The sequence below is a fragment of the Henckelia pumila genome, chromosome 3, assembly GCF_033568475.1.
Source record: "Henckelia pumila isolate YLH828 chromosome 3, ASM3356847v2, whole genome shotgun sequence".
Taxonomy (NCBI): Eukaryota; Viridiplantae; Streptophyta; class Magnoliopsida; order Lamiales; family Gesneriaceae; genus Henckelia; species Henckelia pumila.
The window spans coordinates 51,195,603-51,214,719 of NC_133122.1; the positions used below are offsets into that span (position 1 = coordinate 51,195,603).

Consider the following 19,117-nt stretch of genomic DNA (forward strand, 5'->3'; position numbering starts at 1 on the left):
CGATTAACTCACTATAATGTCCTAGAGTCTAGAGGATTAAAATATACCTCATCCACCTCGAAAGGGGAGTTCAGTGTGATTGTTGGATATTTTAACCTCGGGATTCCAAACCGAAGAAAGAAAGAAGAATTCCTTTTGATTATCTTAGTCTGATAATCCAAAAGTTTTAAAGTCATGCATATCATTTTAATTCCGCAATTGAATGAATTACTTGAGGTATATGTGGAATTTGATTATATATCATGTTTTGATATATAATATGATATTGTATGCTAGTCTCTTTTACTGGGAATATTATTCTCACCGGATTATCCGGCTGTTGTCTTTGTTTGAATGTGTACTTGGCAACAGATGGGGCAGGACCGAGTCAGAGGCAACATGGCTAGATGGTTGAGAGGATAGAGTGAGGCTTGGATGTTAGGAGTCGTTTATGTATTCGAACTCCTTTTTGTATTGAATAAGTCCGAACTAGATGGATTTTTTTTTATGCATGTTTTTTTTTTGTGAGGATTGTATAACTCTAGACCTAATCCTTTGTATCTTGTTGATTGGGATTTTATGTTATTATTGTATGGTTTGAGTTGAGTTGGAACTGGAGAAGAAAAACCAGAATTTTTCTGGTATAGAGCATCTCGCTCGATCGGCTGAATCTTACCGATCGAGCGAGCACCCCTGTACCGAGTCAGAGAACTGGACATTTATTGTTCGCTCGATCGGTAAGATTTTATCGATCGAGCGGTCGTCCTGATTTTTGGGCAGTGGCTTTAGGATTCTTTGGCCGCTCGATCGGCAAGATCTTACCGATCGAGCGGGCACTATTCTTTTTTTAAAAAAATATATATTTTGATGTCTTAATCCTTATTGTTTAATTGTGTTGATCAATTTCTTTACTCTAAGATTATGATGAGAATCGAGGCCTCACATTAAGTGGTATCAGAGCGATAAGATCTTGGACTGAATTTAGAAGAGAGCGGGGTAGATCTAGTCTGCTTGTATTGGCTTCTCGCATGTGTTTGAGTTATTTAATTGTTTTATTAAATACGATGCGAGCATGATTTATTGATTGAGAATTATTTGAATTACATGATTATGTGATTTAATTTATAAAGCATGAATTGATTGAGATATGAACTTTAATCATTCATTGGATCCGATTTCCATCTTTTGAATTGTGTTAGAAGATCAGAGGTTGTGGGACACTGAAATTTTGAGATTGAGATATCTGTGTCCTAATCCCTTGTTTTTAGATGGGTACTCGAAGAATATTGAACTTGAATAATCCGCCAGTTTTTCCTACGATTGAAACTCCACCTGTAGTGACTCCTCAGAATGACCCGGGCGATACGGTTGAGAATCAGATGGATGCCACGGCTACCCTTATGGAGACCTTACTGAAGAGGTTTCAGTCTTTTCGACCACCGATCTTGAAAGGTACGGAGAATCCCGTGGATTGCGAGGGCTGGTTTGATGATATAGATCAGCTTTTTGATTCTCTCGACTATTTCGATGATCGGAAAATTAGACTGGTTATTAATCAGCTGCACGGAGTGGCTAAGAAATGGTGGACCTCAACTAAGAAAGCCATGGAGAACAGAGGTACGCTTATAAACTGGATTCTGTTCAAGACTAAGTTTTATAAACGATTCTTCCCAGTTTCTTACCGTAAGTATAAGAATTCCGAGTTCGCAAATTTGAAGCAAGGAAATTTGAGTATCGAAGATTATGTTACCAAATTTGACAGTCTATTGAGGTTTGCTCCACACATTTCTGACAATGAGGAAGCGAAAGGTGACCACTTTATTAACGGTCTGAACCCTGATATCTTTGTTCTGGTGAATACCGGAAGACCAAATAACTTTTCTGATGCAATGGATCATGCCAAGGGTGCGGAAGCTGGACTGATAAGGCAGAGAGGGAATCAGTTTGCCCCTCAGCAACAACAGAGGCAGTTTCAGGCCCAACCGTCCCAATACCAGAATCAACCACCGAGGACTGAAGGTGGTAGCAGTGGAGGTAATAAGAAGAATTACTTTCGTCCCAAAGGAAAATAGTTTAAGAACTCGGGAAGCAGTTCTTCTAGTTCTGGTGGCTCGAAACAGAACAGTTACAGTCAAGGTTCAGGTTCCTCTGGTACTTCTTGTAGCAAGTGTGGAGGTCATCACTCCAGTGACCAATGTAGGGGAATATTTGGGAATTGTTATATTTGTCAGCAGACGGGGCATTATGCTAGACTTTGTCCTCAACGGGGCTCTGAGCAAGCACAGAGTAGAAATGCTTCTCGACAGTCATCTCAGCCTCAGAAGCAATTGAATGCAGTTCACTCTTTCCAACCTCAACAATAGAATCGTCAAGGAGGCAACCAGAATTTGAACCAACCTCCTAGACAGCAGGCGAGAGTGTATGCTCTGAATGAGGATCAGGCTCAGGCTGCACCTGATAATGTGATTGCAGGTAATTGTATGATCTTTGATTATCCTGCTAATATTTTGATAGATACATGTGCTTCTCACTCTTTCATATCTGAGAAATTTGTGTTGATGCATGCCTTGACTTTTGATCCATTACCTTGGGTGGAGGAATTGTTTCGAGGAATTTTGTTAGGAATTGTGGATTGAGTTTTGAAGGAAATTTGATCGAGTTCGACTGTATTGTACTTTGTTTGTCTGACTTTGACTGCATAGTTGGCATAGATGTTTTGACTAAGTACAGGGCTACAGTAGATTGTTTTCAGAAGATAGTCCGTTTCAGACCAGAGATGTCAGACGAGTGGAGATTCTTTGGTAAGGGTTCTCGTTCTAGAATTTCTTTGATTTATGTATTGTCTATGACTAGATTGTTGCAGAAAGGAGGCAAGAGATTTTTGATTTATGCGGTCGATGTTTTGAAGTCTAGCCATGAGTTGATTGATATACCAGTGGTTAGAGAGTTTCCTGATGTGTTCTCGGATGAGATTCCGGGATTACCGCCTATTCGTGAGATTTAATTTGGCAACGAATTGACGTCAGGTACTCAGCCGATTTCTAAAGCTCCGTATAGAATGGCTCCGATTGAATTGAAGGAATTGAAGGAGCAGTTTGAAGAATTGATTGCCAAGGGATACATTCGACCTAGTGTATCGCCTTGGGGTGCTCCTGTTCTGTTTGTTAGAAAGAAAGATGGCTCTATGCGTCTCTGCATTGACTACCGCCAATTGAACCAGGCGACGGTTAAGAACAGGTATCCTTTACCTCGTATAGATGATCTTTTTGACCAATTGCAGAGTTCGTGTATCTATTCGAAGATAGATTTGAGGTCTGGGTATCATCAACTGAGAGTTCGTGAAGAGGATGTTCCTAAGACTGCGTTTCGAACGAGGTATGGCCACTTTGAATTTCTTGTCATGCCGTTCGGTTTGACTAACGCCCCAGCGGTATTTATGGGGTTGATGAACCGAATCTTTCAGCGTTTTCTAGATGAGTTTGTTATTATTTTCATTGACGATATCTTGATCTATTCGAAGAGCCATGCTGATCATGCAGAGGATCTGAGGATTATTTTGCAGATTTTGAGAACCGAACAGTTGTTTGCCAAACTGTCGAAGTGCAAGTTTTTGTTGGACCGAGTCATTTTTCTTGGTCACATTATCTCGGGAGATGGGATTTCTGTCGATCCCAGCAAGATCGAGGCAGTTATGAACTGGCGTAGGCCGACTTCTGTGCCTAAGATTCGAAGTTTTATAGGTTTAGCTGGTTACTATCGCAGATTTATCCAGAGTTTCTCTTCTATTGCGAAGCCGATTACCCAGCTGACTCAGAAGAACGCGCCTTTTGTTTGGACTGAAGAGTGTGAGAACAGTTTCATTGAGTTGAAAAAGAGATTGACTAGTGCTCCGATACTTTTTATTCCATCAGGTTCTGGAGGTTTTACGGTGTATTGCGATGCTTCTCATTTTGGTCTTGGATGTATTCTTATGCATAGGAAGCACGTGATAGTGTATGCGTCGAGACAGTTGAAACCGCACGAGACTCGCTATCCAGTTCACGATCTTGAACTCGCTGCTATTGTTTTTGCCTTGAAGATCTGGCGTCACTATTTGTACGGTGAGTCTTTTGAGATCTTTTCGGATCATAAGAGTCTTAAATACTTGTTTTCACAGTCTGAGTTGAATATGAGACAGAGGAGATGGCTAGATTTATTGAAGGACTTTGACTGCGAGATTAAGTATTACCCCGGGAAGTCGAATGCAGCTGCCGATGCTTTGAGTCGCAAGCTTTGTTCTTTATCTCTTTCGACCATCGGTGTGTCTCGTTTGATTGACGACTGTTGCAATTCTGGATTGGAGTTTGAATCAGATAGGAGTCCTATCAGAGTTTGTGCTATCCAGGCCGAGCCAGAGTTGTTTGTGTCGATCAGAGAAAGCACAGAAATCCGATGAGAGTATTCAGAATTCGATAGAGAAAGTGAGATCTGGACACCAGTCTGAGTTTCAGGTCAGGGATGATGTTTTATTTGTGAATAATCGTATTATCGTGCCTGATATTGTTGAGATGAGACAGAGTATTCTGCGAGAGGCACATTGCAGTCGGTTCAGTGTTCATCCAGGAGGCCGAAAGATGTATAACGACCTGAAGAGTCAGTTTTGGTGGAAAAAGATGAAGAGTGACGTTGCGAGGTTTGTATCCCATTGTTTGAACTGTCAGCAGGTGAAAGCCGAGAGAAAGAGGCCGGGTGGTCTTCTGCACAGTTTATCTGTTCCGAAATGGAAGTGGGATCATATCTCGATGGATTTCGTCACGAAACTACCCCGATCTGTTCGAGGATGCGATGCCATTTGGATAGTGATTGACGTTTGACGAAGTCTGCTTGTTTTATTCCGTATCGTATGACATATCGTCACGATCAGATTGCCGAGTTGTATGTTAGAGAGATTGTCAGATTGCACGGTGTGCCGAGATCGATTGTTTCAGACCGAGATCCTCGGTTTACTTCTCATTTTTGGCACAGTCTACAGGAGGCTCTTGGTACTCGTTTGCACTTGAGTACATCATACCATCCTCAGACCGACGGTCAATCAGAATGGACGATTCAAACTCTGGAGGATATGTTACGAGCAGTTGTGCTTGACTTTGGCACTACATGGCAAGATTCATTGCCTCTCGTTGAGTTTTCGTACAACAACAGCTTCCAAACGAGTATAGAAATGGCACCATTCGAAGCGTTGTACGGAAAGAAGTGCAGATCTCCTCTGTACTGGGATGAGATGTCTGAGTCCCCAGACTTGGGACCAGATATGATTCGTGATATGGCTGAGCAGGTAAAGATTATTCGATTGAGATCGACAAGCGAAGTATGCAAATATCCGTCGCAGGCCTCTATCTTTAGATCAGGGAGACCGAGTATTCTTGAAGATTTCTCCGTTTAGAGGTACTGTTAGATTTGAGAAGAGAGGGAAGTTGTCACCGAGATTCATCGGTCCGTATGAGATTTTGCAGAAGATAGGCGATCTATCCTACAAATTAGCACTTCCTCCTTCTTTATCTGGTATTCACGACGTATTTCACGTCTCTATGTTGAGGAAATACCATCCCGATCCTTCTCATGTTCTTCAACCTGACGAAGCCGAACTTGATGAAACTCTGAGTTATTTCGAGAGACCGATTCAGATCCTTGACAGAAAGGAGAAACAGCTCAGAACCAAATTGATTCCGTTGGTGAAAGTTCAGTGGAGTCGTCACGGAGTCGAAGAAGCGTCTTGGGAGACAGAATCTGATATGAGACAGAGATTTTTGGATTTGTTTATCTGACGTGAGTCCTTAATTCTATTCTTGATTCTTATTTTTTTCTTATGAGTTGATATTACTGATTTCGAGGACGAAATCTATTCTTAGGGGGGGAGAATTGTAACGCCCCGTTTTTATCTTAATTGAACTTATTTGAGATAATTAGTGATTTCAGAATTTAAGAGCCGACTTTTTATTGATCAGGGACTATTTTGCAAATTTTGAAATTTTCAGGGACTAAAACGCAAAAAGGAGATTTGTTATAACTTAGAGACTTGACTAAGTCTTCTTCATTTCCTCCCTTCCTCCTCCAAGTCGCCTATCTCCATTGAAGGCAAGAGAAAAGTTTCCAAGCTTTTGTAATTTCGATTTTAACTCGATCCGTTCGTTGGAATTTGATCTGAAGTTGATATCTACGATCACAGCATCGAGTGCTCCGTTTGGAAGTAAGTTTCTCTTATTTCTACGAGGTTTGAATTTTTGGATGTCTTTAGAATTGATTGATATTCGAAGAGAATGTTCTTGAGGTTGCTGTGATAGTATATCTAAGACGGTTCGGAGAAATATTGACGATCAGATTTGTTATGATTTTTCTAATGATTTTCGAAACTTAGATTTTTGAGATGTGTTGGGTTTGACTTGGAAATGATGTTAGATGATTGGTTTGAGTATTTGGAATTGATATTCTGCTGTCTGTAATTTCGGTTTGATCAGTTTATAGCCGTTATGCCGACAGTTTGAGTTTCGGGATATCGTTTCTATTGAATTGATTATACCGAGTTTGATGAGGTTTTGCTATCGATATTGATCTTGTGACTTCTTCTGTTAGATTGATTCGAAGTCCTTGGAGTTGCGAGATTGCAGCTTCGGTCAGTTTGGAAGATTGAGCCGGTATAGTATCGACTTCTTACTTGTCGATCGTAGAACTTGAATAGATATTGAATTGAGATTTGTTGTTTTACATATTGAAGATTGTGAACGACAAGAAGGTATAAGACGACTTTGGAATGAAATAAGACGATTAACTTAAATCCGGATTGATTCGAGTGTCCTAAAGAAAATCACATAAATTAACCACGGTTTTTTTAATAACCGTGGTAATATTAACCACGGTTTGATTAAAACCGTGGCTAAATTAGCCACGGTTTCGATTAAAATCGTGGTTAAATTAGCCACGATTTTTTTATTCCGTGGTTAAAATAGCCACGGCTTTTAAAAAAACCGTGGCTAATTTAGCCACGGTTTTAACAATGGTGGATTTAACCACGGTTTCAAAAACCATGGCTAAAACCGTGGGTAAATCAATTTAACCATGGTTTTAACCACGGTTTTGGCCGTGGCTAAACTCAAAGTTTTTTTGTAATGCAAAGGGGTAATCTGGTACAGAAAGACAGGTGACTTGGACTCAACCATACACTGAAGCATCTGCAAAAACAATGTAGTTCATGAAATATATTATCAAAAAGAATTCCATGAAATTTTTTTATATAAGCTAAACTAGCACGTTGAGAATAACATATATACCACCTTTCAACATCAAAATTAATTTCTGAAATACGATAAATTAGATTAATTAAGTTAATATGCATATTGCCCTCTAAAATATTTATAGTAGCTCGAATCTAGCTATCCGTTTTGTTCGAAAAGAAACTCATTCACCAAAGTGCAGTCGGTACGAGATCATAAACTTCCGATTAGGAGAAAACTTGACAGATTTTACCAGCGAACTGTCTGTTGGTCTTATCCCAAATCTCACAGAGCCTATCTATGCTACATGCAACGATGATCTATCCATCTGGATAGAAATTGACGTTGGTTATGGGATCCGAGTTTTTGGAAATATACAGTTTCGCATTCTTCAAATTCATGAACATCCCAAATACATGTGCTCGCAATTACGGATGGTCTCGTCTAGGCGATGTTGATCATCGGATGAAACTTCGGACACAATAGAGTTATGGCCGATCAATATTCTGGAGAAATTTTTTTGCTTGTTTTCTTGATGATAGGAAAAATTATTTTAAAATGTAATTCATGATATATCTCTACTATTATATAATTATTGATCATCTCATATTAACAAATTTGGTAGGTCAGTGTGACCCCAATGTAAATTTATTAATATTATGGATTTATTATTAACTTTTCGCATCTCTCTAACTTATCTCTTCTTTAATTATCTCAAAGTTCAAATTATCTTAGTAAAATCGAATCTATATATTGTACAATTATCGTATCCTTATGAAATAATATATATTTTACATAAAAATTATCAAACACAAAAAATGTTTACCGAAATACCAGTAACCTTTGAAAGTTGTATTATTTTAGACTTTTTATAAGTTCCAAAATTAATAATATCAATCCACTCTTTGGAATTAAATTAGCAATATATGATAAAAGGTGATATTAAATTGATATTACAGCGGAATTTATTATGCATAATTCTCATTTTAAAATCCGCTGGCAGTGTCTGATACAAGAGTAAGTGATGCCGGCATGGATCATAACAAAATATTAAATGAAGAAACAAGTATTATATTATTGCAACAATGGCGGCAATCGGAAGACTTGCATTCAAATTCATAACTACAATGTTGTTGAATGGTAATTTTTAGTTGCTCTGTTTGCCTCTAAAGGACTTGTCGATTTATCCACTATTTTAAAAAATTTCCCCAAAATCTTGACAATTTTATGAGTGAGAGTGCAAATAATTGCAACCATTATGAGATACAAATAACTTAAATGCTTATGGTTGGATTTGTAAACCATTTAATTTATAATGTAACGAAGAAAGACAATGAACAATGAATAATGTGGTTCCACACATGGATTATAACATATCTAGATAATTGTGACATTTTTTTAAAAATTAGATATATATATAGTGATCACCCTTGAATAATACTCGTATTTTATATTAGATTAGATTAGATTTTTATGGTTATATTTGAGACCAATTCAAAGCAGTCGTTTTCCATCCCGAGTCCAAATCAAACCCCAATTTCCTCCGCCAAGAATTCATCGTTCAATTCAGATATATAAAAAATCATCACTCTTTTAACTGATTTTCCATCCATATTTTCATGCACTCCTATATATAAATTAATGCACGTCTTTCTGTATCCGTACACATGCATATGCATGATTCGATCTTGAATCTGATCAATATTCGATGGCCGCAACCTTCGTGGAGCCACTCAAATCCCACTCCGTTTCCGATGCTAAACCCTTAAAAGTCTGCTTTTCGTATGCAGCTTACGCCAAGAACTTGATACACCGCCTCATCTCCTCGAATGTTCCGGTGGAGGTTGGCCTATCGGATGCCGAATTCTCCGCGGTGGAGTCATCATTTCATATTGCATTTCCGCCGGACCTCCGGTCTATACTCCGAGAAGGACTTCCCGTCGGCCCAGGATTCCCTAACTGGAGATCTTCGTCCAAACAGCAGCTCGATATTCTAACGAATCTTCCCATATTGGAAATCTGCAGAGAGGTTTCAAGAAATGGATTTTGGCCCGAGTCTTGGGGAGATAAGCCTGATGATCGTGATAAATGTGTGAATTTGGCTAAAGGGTTTTTGAAGAAAGCTCCGGTTCTAGTTCCGATTTACCGGCACTTTTACATTCCGGGGACGCCGTGTGTGGCGGGGAATCCGGTGTTTTACGTGCATGGAGGGGAAGTTCGGTTATGGAGTTTTGATATTGCTGGATTCTTTCAACAGTTTGAATTCAGGATAACGAGTGGAGATAGCGATAAGGTTTTAAGGCGTCCGAGGTTGTCGGATTTGCTCACTGCGCCGGCGTGGGCCGCCACGGAGGCGAGGAGGATCGAGCTGTGGTCGGAGTTGGCAGAAAGAGTTGGTGGGAACGTGGCGGCGCGTGGTGATCAAAAGGGCGGGTGGTGGAGTGGGGAGTTGGGAGGATGTTTGGAGGACGTGTGTTTGAGATTGAGGGAAGGAGGGTGGAAGGAAGAGGATGTGAGGGAGATGATGATGATGGACGGCTGTGATGATGATGATGATGATGATGATGAGAGTTTTGAAGAATATTGGGGATGTATGCGGCGGCGCGTGAGGGTGCTGTCGATAAGATTGTTACGTGGTGGGTGGAGCTTGGAGGATGTGGCGGAGTCGCTTGGATCTCCGGAGGATTACTATTGACATGGGATTCACGTGGAAGCCGAATCTTGCTTTGATTTTGCCATGCATGAGGATAGGAGTTCATAGGGGCTTCAAGATTTGAATTTTGATGATCCTTTCATTAACATTGATTTTTTTTTTTTCTAACAAAGAATATTTGATATTTTTACAAGTAGCATAAGTAGCCTTTTTACATTATATATTCTTCATCGTAGCAAATTGAAACCAATTTGACATGTTAAAAAAAAAAAAAGATTGTTTCACCTTCCAATTTCGTAAAACAAATTTTCAACTCGACACAATTTGTAAGGACCCGATATTAATATATTAATTAATTTGTGTTAAAAATATGTATTTATAAATATCGGTTTATAGACGATATTAAAATGAATATGTTATTTATAGAGCACACAAGAGTTGAAATAACTCAAACCAAATCAAGTTTGAACCCCAAATGAATAAAATAAAACACACATTAAACTAATACATATCTATATATAACTATATAATATATATATAATAAACTCTCTCTCTCCACCGTCTCTCTCCCTTCGTATCCTTCCCTTCTGTTTCTTTGTTTTTAAAATTTCTTCATTTCTTCAAATCGCCGTAACTTTTCCGTCGGTTATCGATTTTCGAAAATAAATATAGTTTCGGAATCCTCGCGACGAGAGCTTTCTTTTGATACCAAGTTCGTAAGGTTTCGTCGCTGTTTTAAAAACCCGACGTCAACAGCCGCCGTCCAGCCGCCGCCGTTCGCCGCTGTTTGCCACCGCCGATCGTCGCCGGAGTTTAGGGGTAGGTTGTGTTAGTTGGTTAGACCTTTAATTCCAAGCTTTGAGGTTATTTTCAGTAGTTAGGGTTTCGAATTTTGGGAATTTCGATTCGATTGACTTTCGATAATTGATATTTGATGTATTATTGGTTGTAGGTATTATATCGGAGTCGATTGAAGGTATTGACTATTTTTCAGAATTTATTTGGGATTAATTTCGAATTTTTATATTTTTTTATATTGGGGATTTTCGAATTTTAGTGTTGATTATTTATTAATGGAGTGTTTAGATGCTCTAGAAAATATAAATGCGAATTTTCGAAATTTGTAGGAATTTTCGGAAAACTTCAGATTGTTTTAATTTCAGTATTTCGACGTTTTAAAGTCGTATATTCGATATTTGGTCATTGATAGGATGTTTTAATATGAAATATGAATTTTAGGATTTATGAGCAATTTTTCTGGAATTACAGATTCTGAAAATTTGGGATTGGAATATCCGAAAAATACTTGAGATATTTCCGTGGTAAATTAAGTGTTGGTTGAGGTACGTATGAGCTGTTTATATTACGACGCCTATAATGGCATGTTATGATATTAAGTATTTTGTAATGAGTGATAATGTGCTTTATATGCTTATGTGGATTATATGATTGCATTAACTCATTTACAATTTTTCATAGCACGTTGAGCCTTGACTCCTTTGATTGCTATTGATATTGATCTCTTGAGATGTATTAAGTCATCGATGGAGCAAGTGACATTATTTAGTGCACTCCTGAGTTAGCACGAGACCGAGCGGGTAGCAACCGTGCTCTCGATGCTACGTACGACACTCCTGATGATAGCATGAGGCTGGACGGATCGCTCCTGTCACCCTCCGATGCTACGTGTATGGATTAGCAGTGATGATTCGAGGTCTGCTGCGTTCCTGGCACGGGTGGTCACTGAGTTTATTGTGATACGATTATTTGGACTCCTTTTGGTATCCCTTATTTCATTGATACATGTCACGTATTACATTGCATTTCATTGCATTGTACTTGATTTTATTTATGTCAGTTATATTTGTCGTAATTTTTATAGTTCGTCGTACTGGGGTCCGACCTCTGTTTTCTTTTTATGCTGTGGTTGTTTGTGATTCCATAGCAGGTTATCCAGGGGATTTGACGCATCTGGTGGAGCGTCATCTAGTGGTACCCAGTGAGGCGAGCGTGGAGTCGAGTTCCCAGATATATGTATATATATCAGTTTAGCGAGTTTTATATTTGCCGGGGTGATGCCCTGTGTATCTGTATAAATAGTTTTGAACCTTGTTTTGAATGGTTATTTGTGTGATCGTGCCTTGCCGGCTCTGCATGTGTTTAGTCCTGGCCAGTGCGGCTATAGGTTTGTAAATTGGAGTTGTGACTCTATTTTCGAGTATATATTGCTGGTTGTGTTGTACAGGTTTTTGGGATGTCCTATTTACGAATAGGTCATGCCGAAATTTCTGTAGGCCCAAACGCAAATTTTTAACTCGTTTTCGCTGTTTACATTAATTAATCCTAGTTGTTTGATCATTAAATATTAAATCAGGACACGGGCCCTTTCACAATTCACTAAAAAAAAATCATAATTTATATCAAAAATATTTATTTTCACGATAAATAACCTCATCTTATCAATATAAATCCGTCAGATAATGGATTTACTTCTTCTCCAGAGCACTTGAGAAAAAATTCAACTTAGAGTGGAACTGACATAACCTTTTTCTTTTCTTCCCGATCTTAAAGGACATTTGAAAGAAAATTTGATTGCCCTCAGGCTTATACAAAAAGAAAAGGGCGTGATTATGATTGTAACAAGTTGTTTTATTAAATATTTGTAATTATGATGCTCATGGGATGATTACCAAATTGTACACACAACTGACAGGTATGATTATGATTGTATGAAACTATTTCATCGTAACACTTGGCATAGTCAATTAATAAATAATACACCCTATACACAAACGCACATGAGCAAATAGGACTTTAGTTTAGATTGGAAATGTTGTGATAAATATCATTAGTGAGTAGTTTTAAATGATATTAGAGGATATTTCAGTGAATTTGAGTTCAAATAAGAACAATTTGTTAAACTAAAATTTGTAATAAATATTGTCGCAGGTATTCATATTATCGAGAATATTATGACTAATCGTTTGAGGTAAAAAAAAATGTAATTGTTTCTTTTAACATTTCGTCAAAGTTTTATTAATAATTAATATTATAAATCATTATATTATCCATATAATACATCATCCCGTCATTTGAACCAAATGATATGATAATGATAATTAAAAAAATTATTCACCTGATTTTATATATCATATTTGGCTATTTTAGCAGGATTATTTTATGTTACGTTTGGAGTATTTCTCTCCCATGATGTGGTCAAATATCAATCATTGGATCATCAAGACATATGTCAATTTCCATAAAAATATGTGGGTCCCACGTAATCTAATGGTATTGAAATAGGGGGAGAAACACTCCCGATGTAGCATAGACTAACCCATTTTAGCACGTGAAGTAAGTAAATTTTGTTTCACACCAAAACAGTAATGCGAGATTACGTATGTACGTAACGAAAATATATAACCATACCAACGCTTTCTTTTGTATATATAGCTAAAAACAAGTGAATCCCCGGAGAATAGGACAGAAAAAGAAAAAGAAAAAAACAGGGATGCGTAAATGGCGACGGCGATTGTGACGTACATTTGAATTTGATGGATTAATCTTGTGGATTTTGATCAATTTTAACAAATTTTGAAAACATATCGATCTCTAAAAAGATTAAAATCAAAAGTGGTGTTGTGCTTTTATCTTTGTACGTCCGTGGAAAGTGCATTGATGAAATGTCAAACATATATCCCCCGATCCTAATAATTTTTGGGTTTGAGTCTAATTTTTAAAAGAGGCCCCTAAATCATAATGTGTGACGCCCGGGGCTGAAGAGGCAGGGAGTGATCGCCGGAGCCAAGAGGTTGCACGGACAATGTGCGGCTCCTGATAGGCTTCTAGGTGAAGGGAGACATGAATGAATCGATCCCATGCCGGAATGAGAGGGGATTCTGAGACTGTGTAGGTATGAGATTACATGGTTGAGGAGGGCTTAAAAGATTTCATATGTAATATTCATATCAAGAAGGTGCATTTTCTTTTCGGGAGCTCATCACATAAGAACTCCAAAGTTAAGCGTGCTTGACTTGGGGAAATTATAGGATGAGTGATCCCCTGGAAAGTTTCTCAAGGTGCGTGTGAGTGAGGACATAAGCACGCTGAAAAAACTTGTCTTGATATAGTGGGTCGTTACATAATGTGCGTTCATATTATTTAAACTAATAACAAATTTTTCGATTTAAACAATGTGCAATAGTCAAAATATTTTTATTTTAATTGTGTGATAAGATCAAATATGTACAAAATGATACTATAAAACAACTCTTCTGACAGTTTAGATCTAACAATATTGATCAAATTGTTCAGTAATTTTTTTTCTCAATTAATATCATAACCAATTCATTCAATCTTTTCTTATGACATGGTTTATTGAAAAAATATTTTGAAGAACTTTAAATTTGAGAAATTTTGTTTTGCTCTTACAACAACAAAATTTTATAAGTAATAATTCACTACATCCATTGGCGATTTTGTTTCTCTTGGTAACGAGAACTTCAAGAATGTCAATTCCAAAAATAAATCATCCTCATTAATATCATAACAACCCCTATGAGTCAGAAAATATGTTTTTATATTGGTCCAATTACACTACTATATAATAAATTTAGGAAATAAAAAATATTTTTTTGTTTATATTGGGCACGAAAAAAATAATTTATATTTGAAAAAAATTATCAAGAGACCTAGGAATAATAAACTTCATAAATAAAAATTTATCAATAGGCCCATAAATAATAAAAAAGTTTATAATAAGTAGTAGGCAAAGAAAAAATAATTTCCGGTGATATGAATGAAAAAAGCCCAAGAATAATAAATTTATATTGGATCAATTTACACTTTTATACAATGGTGGATCCAGCATTTTTAGTCTACCCGATCTAAAATTATAGCTCCCGTATCCTTTAATATTTTGAATTGAACTACCTTGGCTGCCACCAAATTAAACCAAAATTATTCAAATTTTTATATAAATTTTTTTTAAAAAAATTCGGGCCCACCCGGGCTAAAGCCCAGGTGGGCTATAACGTGGATCCGCCATTGCTTCTATATAATATTTTTTTTTTCAAAATTATGAGCTCCGAAAAAAAATGGGCTTGAGTCGAACGATTCTTCTACCTCCAAATAAGAACGACCCTGTACATCCCCAAAGTTCAACAAAGCTCATGCTACTAGATTATTATGTGTGCTTTTGATATATATCTCTGTTTATTATGTGTTATGTGCAGTGCATATATTGTTTATTTCAAAGCAAAACCAAATAAAGTTGCAATGCATTCCTCAAGAGTACCATGAAAACCAATCCAAACGTACACCACCTCATTGATATTGTGATTGCATATAGGCCTTAGATACGGTGTTACTTGGGAAGTAATCATGCAAGTGTATCTGTATCAGTGTAGCCTTGGTGCATTTTCAAGTAAAAATTAGCTTTCGTTTGACATGCAAGCTTCAAGTATGGTCTTTTTTAGGTGAAGCGTCGTTGATTCTTGATTCTTGATTCGTGTATTTCTTTCCTTCTCCCTCGAAGCTAGCTATATATATAAATCGTGCCCACCATTTGCATGAATGAATTTCCAAAAAGTACTAAATAATGAAGGCTTTTGAATCCATGCATACTAATTTATGCGACATAATATTTTTTTTACATTCCATAATTAAACACGCTCGTTCTTTTTCCTTTTGTGAATTGTGATGGACTATAGTTTGCCTGCTGAGTAATGGTTCGGCCCAGGATGAGTAAAAAAAAATTGAATATTAGGAATTTCTCTGTTTTTCACTCATCCAATTTTAAAATGACAAGTGCTTAGTTCCTTTTTAAAAAAATTATTTTAGCAGTTTTTAATATATTTTATTATTTTTAAATAAAATATCTTATATTAGAATATAGTATAATATAGTACGTAGTAGAATATACTTTTGAAGTAAAAAGGTTGAGATTAAAATACTGATTATATTTATAAACATAAGATGATATATGGAAACACGTGAAAAAGTAAAAATAAGGAAACGGATTTTTAATTTTTTATTTAAAAAAAATAAAAGAAAAATAACGAAACAAAGACTTCTGGGCTTTTGGATGCTCTTTTGCAATCGGTCTTTGATTATCGGGAATTGCTTATAAGGCTTTACCCACCTCATTTTGAATCGGGACTTGTAATACATCGTTGTAAGTACATTTTGTCCATTTTTGCGTGACTAAACGAAAAACTTCAAATTAATTTTATGTATACGTTTTGAAAAAAAAAAAAAATCATATTGGTATTGTATGGTTCCTAGGGATGAGATGACTCATGTCTCCCCCATTTGTGAAACTTGATAGATACCTCCAACTCGGTACAATTTTGTCCTTTGGCTAAAGAGATTGCGAAATTTCAAACACTGAAAAACATTGGCATAAAGAAAAAGAGGCTAATTGGCTTTGGGAATCAGAATCTTTTCCCGTTTGGGCTTCTCCTTTTTACCTTGTCTGCCTTCAAACTATGATTCAATTCCTTCATGCTCTATTTGGATTTCATGTGTGGATTTCGAAGGATAATCCAAAACTTTGTTTGCCTCGTTCAAACATGTGACTACTGTTCCATGTTCCAAGCAAGGCTACATTTCCCAAGTCTAGATTTAAATTTTGGCTTAGCAATTTATATTTAAACATATTTAGGTAGTGTTTGAGAGAGCTTCTAAAAAATCAGAGGCGTAACCAAAATTTTTTTAATCTGATGACCAAAATTTATTTCGAATTATACTTATAAACATAGAAAATTAAAGTATGTGTACGTATTCTCATATAAATCAATTTTTTGCATAACAACAAAATCATCGTAACATAGTTCTTTTTTTGAAAAAAAAAAAAACCAAAGTGTCAATTATAATTGGAGGATTATTCTATGCTACACCTGGAGTACTTCTCCCCCATGATGTGGTCAAATATCAACCATTGGATCATCAAGACATATGTCAATTTTTATAAAAATATATGGGTCCCACGTGATCTAATGATATTGAAATAGGAGGAGAAACACTCCCGGTATAGCATAGACTAACCCATAATTGGAACATGATTAGTGTTCCATAGAAAATTAGATTCCTATAAAAATAAGTGAAATTTAAGATGACTCGTGCAACTTTATCATTCACTTCTTTTTCTCCTAATTATCATAGCTAAGAAAAAAGAAACAGGAGTTTTTTCATCCGTTGTGGTTTGAATTAAAATTTCTTTTTTGACATTTTATAGATAGCCAAATCATTATCAGAAAAATTATCAAAATTTTGAATTAAGTTATGAAAAATAGCTCTTGATTTTTAAACAGGAGTTAACGAAAAATATTAGCAACTTTAATTATTTATATATTAAAATATCAACGGATAATAACACCAAAATTTTTTACCCTTTTAAAGTGCAATTAGTCAATCAAAATATCAAATATAAAATGCTGGGACAAAAATAATTCTAATTAGAAAATTTTGGTGCCAAACTGTCGGTGAATAGCCCAACTTTGCCCCAACCCAATTATCATCCGTTCTTATAGAAAGTACTTTTTAGCTTCAAAATTTTGTGAAGAAATTTTCTAGAAGTTTTGTCAAATACTCCCTTTAGAATATTGTCAAATTTTATAAGCGTTGTGGATGCTAGCTAGTAATTTGGTGTTTTAAATATACAAATAAAAATTAGTACTTTGCCTTGATAATTTGATGTCCCATTATATTGCTTGAGACTAGCCACTTGTTTCCCTACCGACAGATTAGGAGGCCTAGCCATTTCGTGTCGTTTTTTAGTTTTACCCTTCACATTTGCACTCTTCACGCCATAGAAATGATACTGAGAATCAAAATTTCTCAAATTTTTTTTTTCTTTTACATTGAAGAGAACAGAAAGAACCAAACACCGGAAATGGGTCGAAAATCATGGACATAAATGGAGATGATTTGGAATGATTGAAAGATATTATATTTTGTGCATAAAACGTCATTTTCAGTCGACATATAATATGTGATAAAATCAAATGAGTGGGTAAACTTTAAGTTTTGTGTAACAGTCATTTATTGCGAAAGGCCTTAATAAATATGATGGAACCAAACCAGACTTCCTTTCGTTTGGTACATCTAAACTCAGTTCAGTGGCAAAGGCACGTTAAATGTCACATTGAATTCTCAAATCATATAAATCCAAGCCAATCATAGTGACATGATATCAGTGACATTTCATTTTCCTTTCTTTTCTTGATATGTTTGTATCAATATGATTCAAGATAATTAGAACTACTATTTGTTTTGTACCCACCAAAAAGTCACAAAGAATAATATACGATACATTCATATACATAAAATATTTAAAATGTACCCAAATAAAAAAAAACTAGCTATTTGATAAGATTTCCCTATAAATGTTTTTTTTTTTAATATTTCGATTTAGTTAAATGACAATATGCAGCCGCCTATAGGACAAGAAAGATCCAGTGAGATTTCTTGCGAACGAAGATAAAAAAAGAACAAGAAAAGCAGTTGATTACCTATGAATTTAAGGTAAGAATTGTGGTTAAAGAGGAAGGGTGGCTGCGCCTCTGTAATGTTACCAAAAAACAATAATGAGGATTCATGACTTGCGTGTCCAAAGTAGCAAAGATTTTGCAGAATTATAGGACAGAAACACGTTGCTTTTTTACAGTTAAACCGAATCTTAGATCAGTAAGTTACCGCTGCTACATTTGTTAATCTGAGAGATAATTTAATGCGTCGTCCAGTAAATTTTCTGCCCCACCTTAGCTTGTGCTGTAGGCCTTTACCTAGTACCCGACGCTGCTGCTGGAATACGGATATATTCGATTTTATATTTTATTACTGCAACAAATATTCAAATTCCGGCTACATTTACTTCTTGGCTTCACACTCAGTACGCTTTTAATATGTTTACAACATGCAAGTTTAATTGATTTATAAAGTTAGAAAATACATATTGAAACGTTATCGATCGTCTTTTCGTGATATCTGTTCTGGTCATGCTTATTTGATCTGTCTCGAAGACATAGACAATAACAATGATTTTTCGATCCAAGTTAATATAGAAATCTACTATATATAAATATATAATTCAAACGATCGACTATATATGTAAGATGAATATTCCAATGTACGTACCTTGTATACTATATAGAAATGATATCAGAAAAAAAACAAAAGAGGGACTTTAAGCTCGATATATATGTGAAATAAAGTTCCCAACACCTTGAATTTTTTT

At 36.1% G+C, this 19,117-nt stretch overlaps 1 protein-coding gene and 1 long non-coding RNA gene across 2 annotated transcripts; both read left to right on the forward strand.

The window, feature by feature from the left end:
• The first annotated feature begins 8,757 nt into the window (after positions 1-8,757).
• Positions 8,758-9,956, forward strand: LOC140888705 (uncharacterized). The gene is made up of 2 exons (XM_073296404.1): positions 8,758-9,722; positions 9,806-9,956. Exons 1-2 carry the CDS (start codon positions 8,935-8,937, stop codon positions 9,954-9,956), a joined length of 939 nt encoding a protein of 312 aa, XP_073152505.1. The 5' UTR covers positions 8,758-8,934.
• A 480-nt stretch (positions 9,957-10,436) lies between these two features.
• Positions 10,437-12,172, forward strand: LOC140893054 (uncharacterized). Its single transcript, XR_012152995.1, has 3 exons — positions 10,437-10,698; positions 10,832-10,855; positions 11,149-12,172. It is a non-coding gene; the product is annotated as an uncharacterized lncRNA (long non-coding RNA).
• The last annotated feature ends 6,945 nt before the right edge of the window (positions 12,173-19,117 follow it).

Coding starts and splice junctions, on each gene's coding strand:
- LOC140888705 (XM_073296404.1), top strand. CDS start 8,935: ATGGCCGCAACCTTCGTGGAGCCACTCAAATCCCACTCCGTTTCCGAT. Junction 9,723..9,805: donor TTGAGATTGAGGGAAGGAGG/GTGGAAGGAAGA, acceptor AGAGTTTTGAAG/AATATTGGGGATGTATGCGG.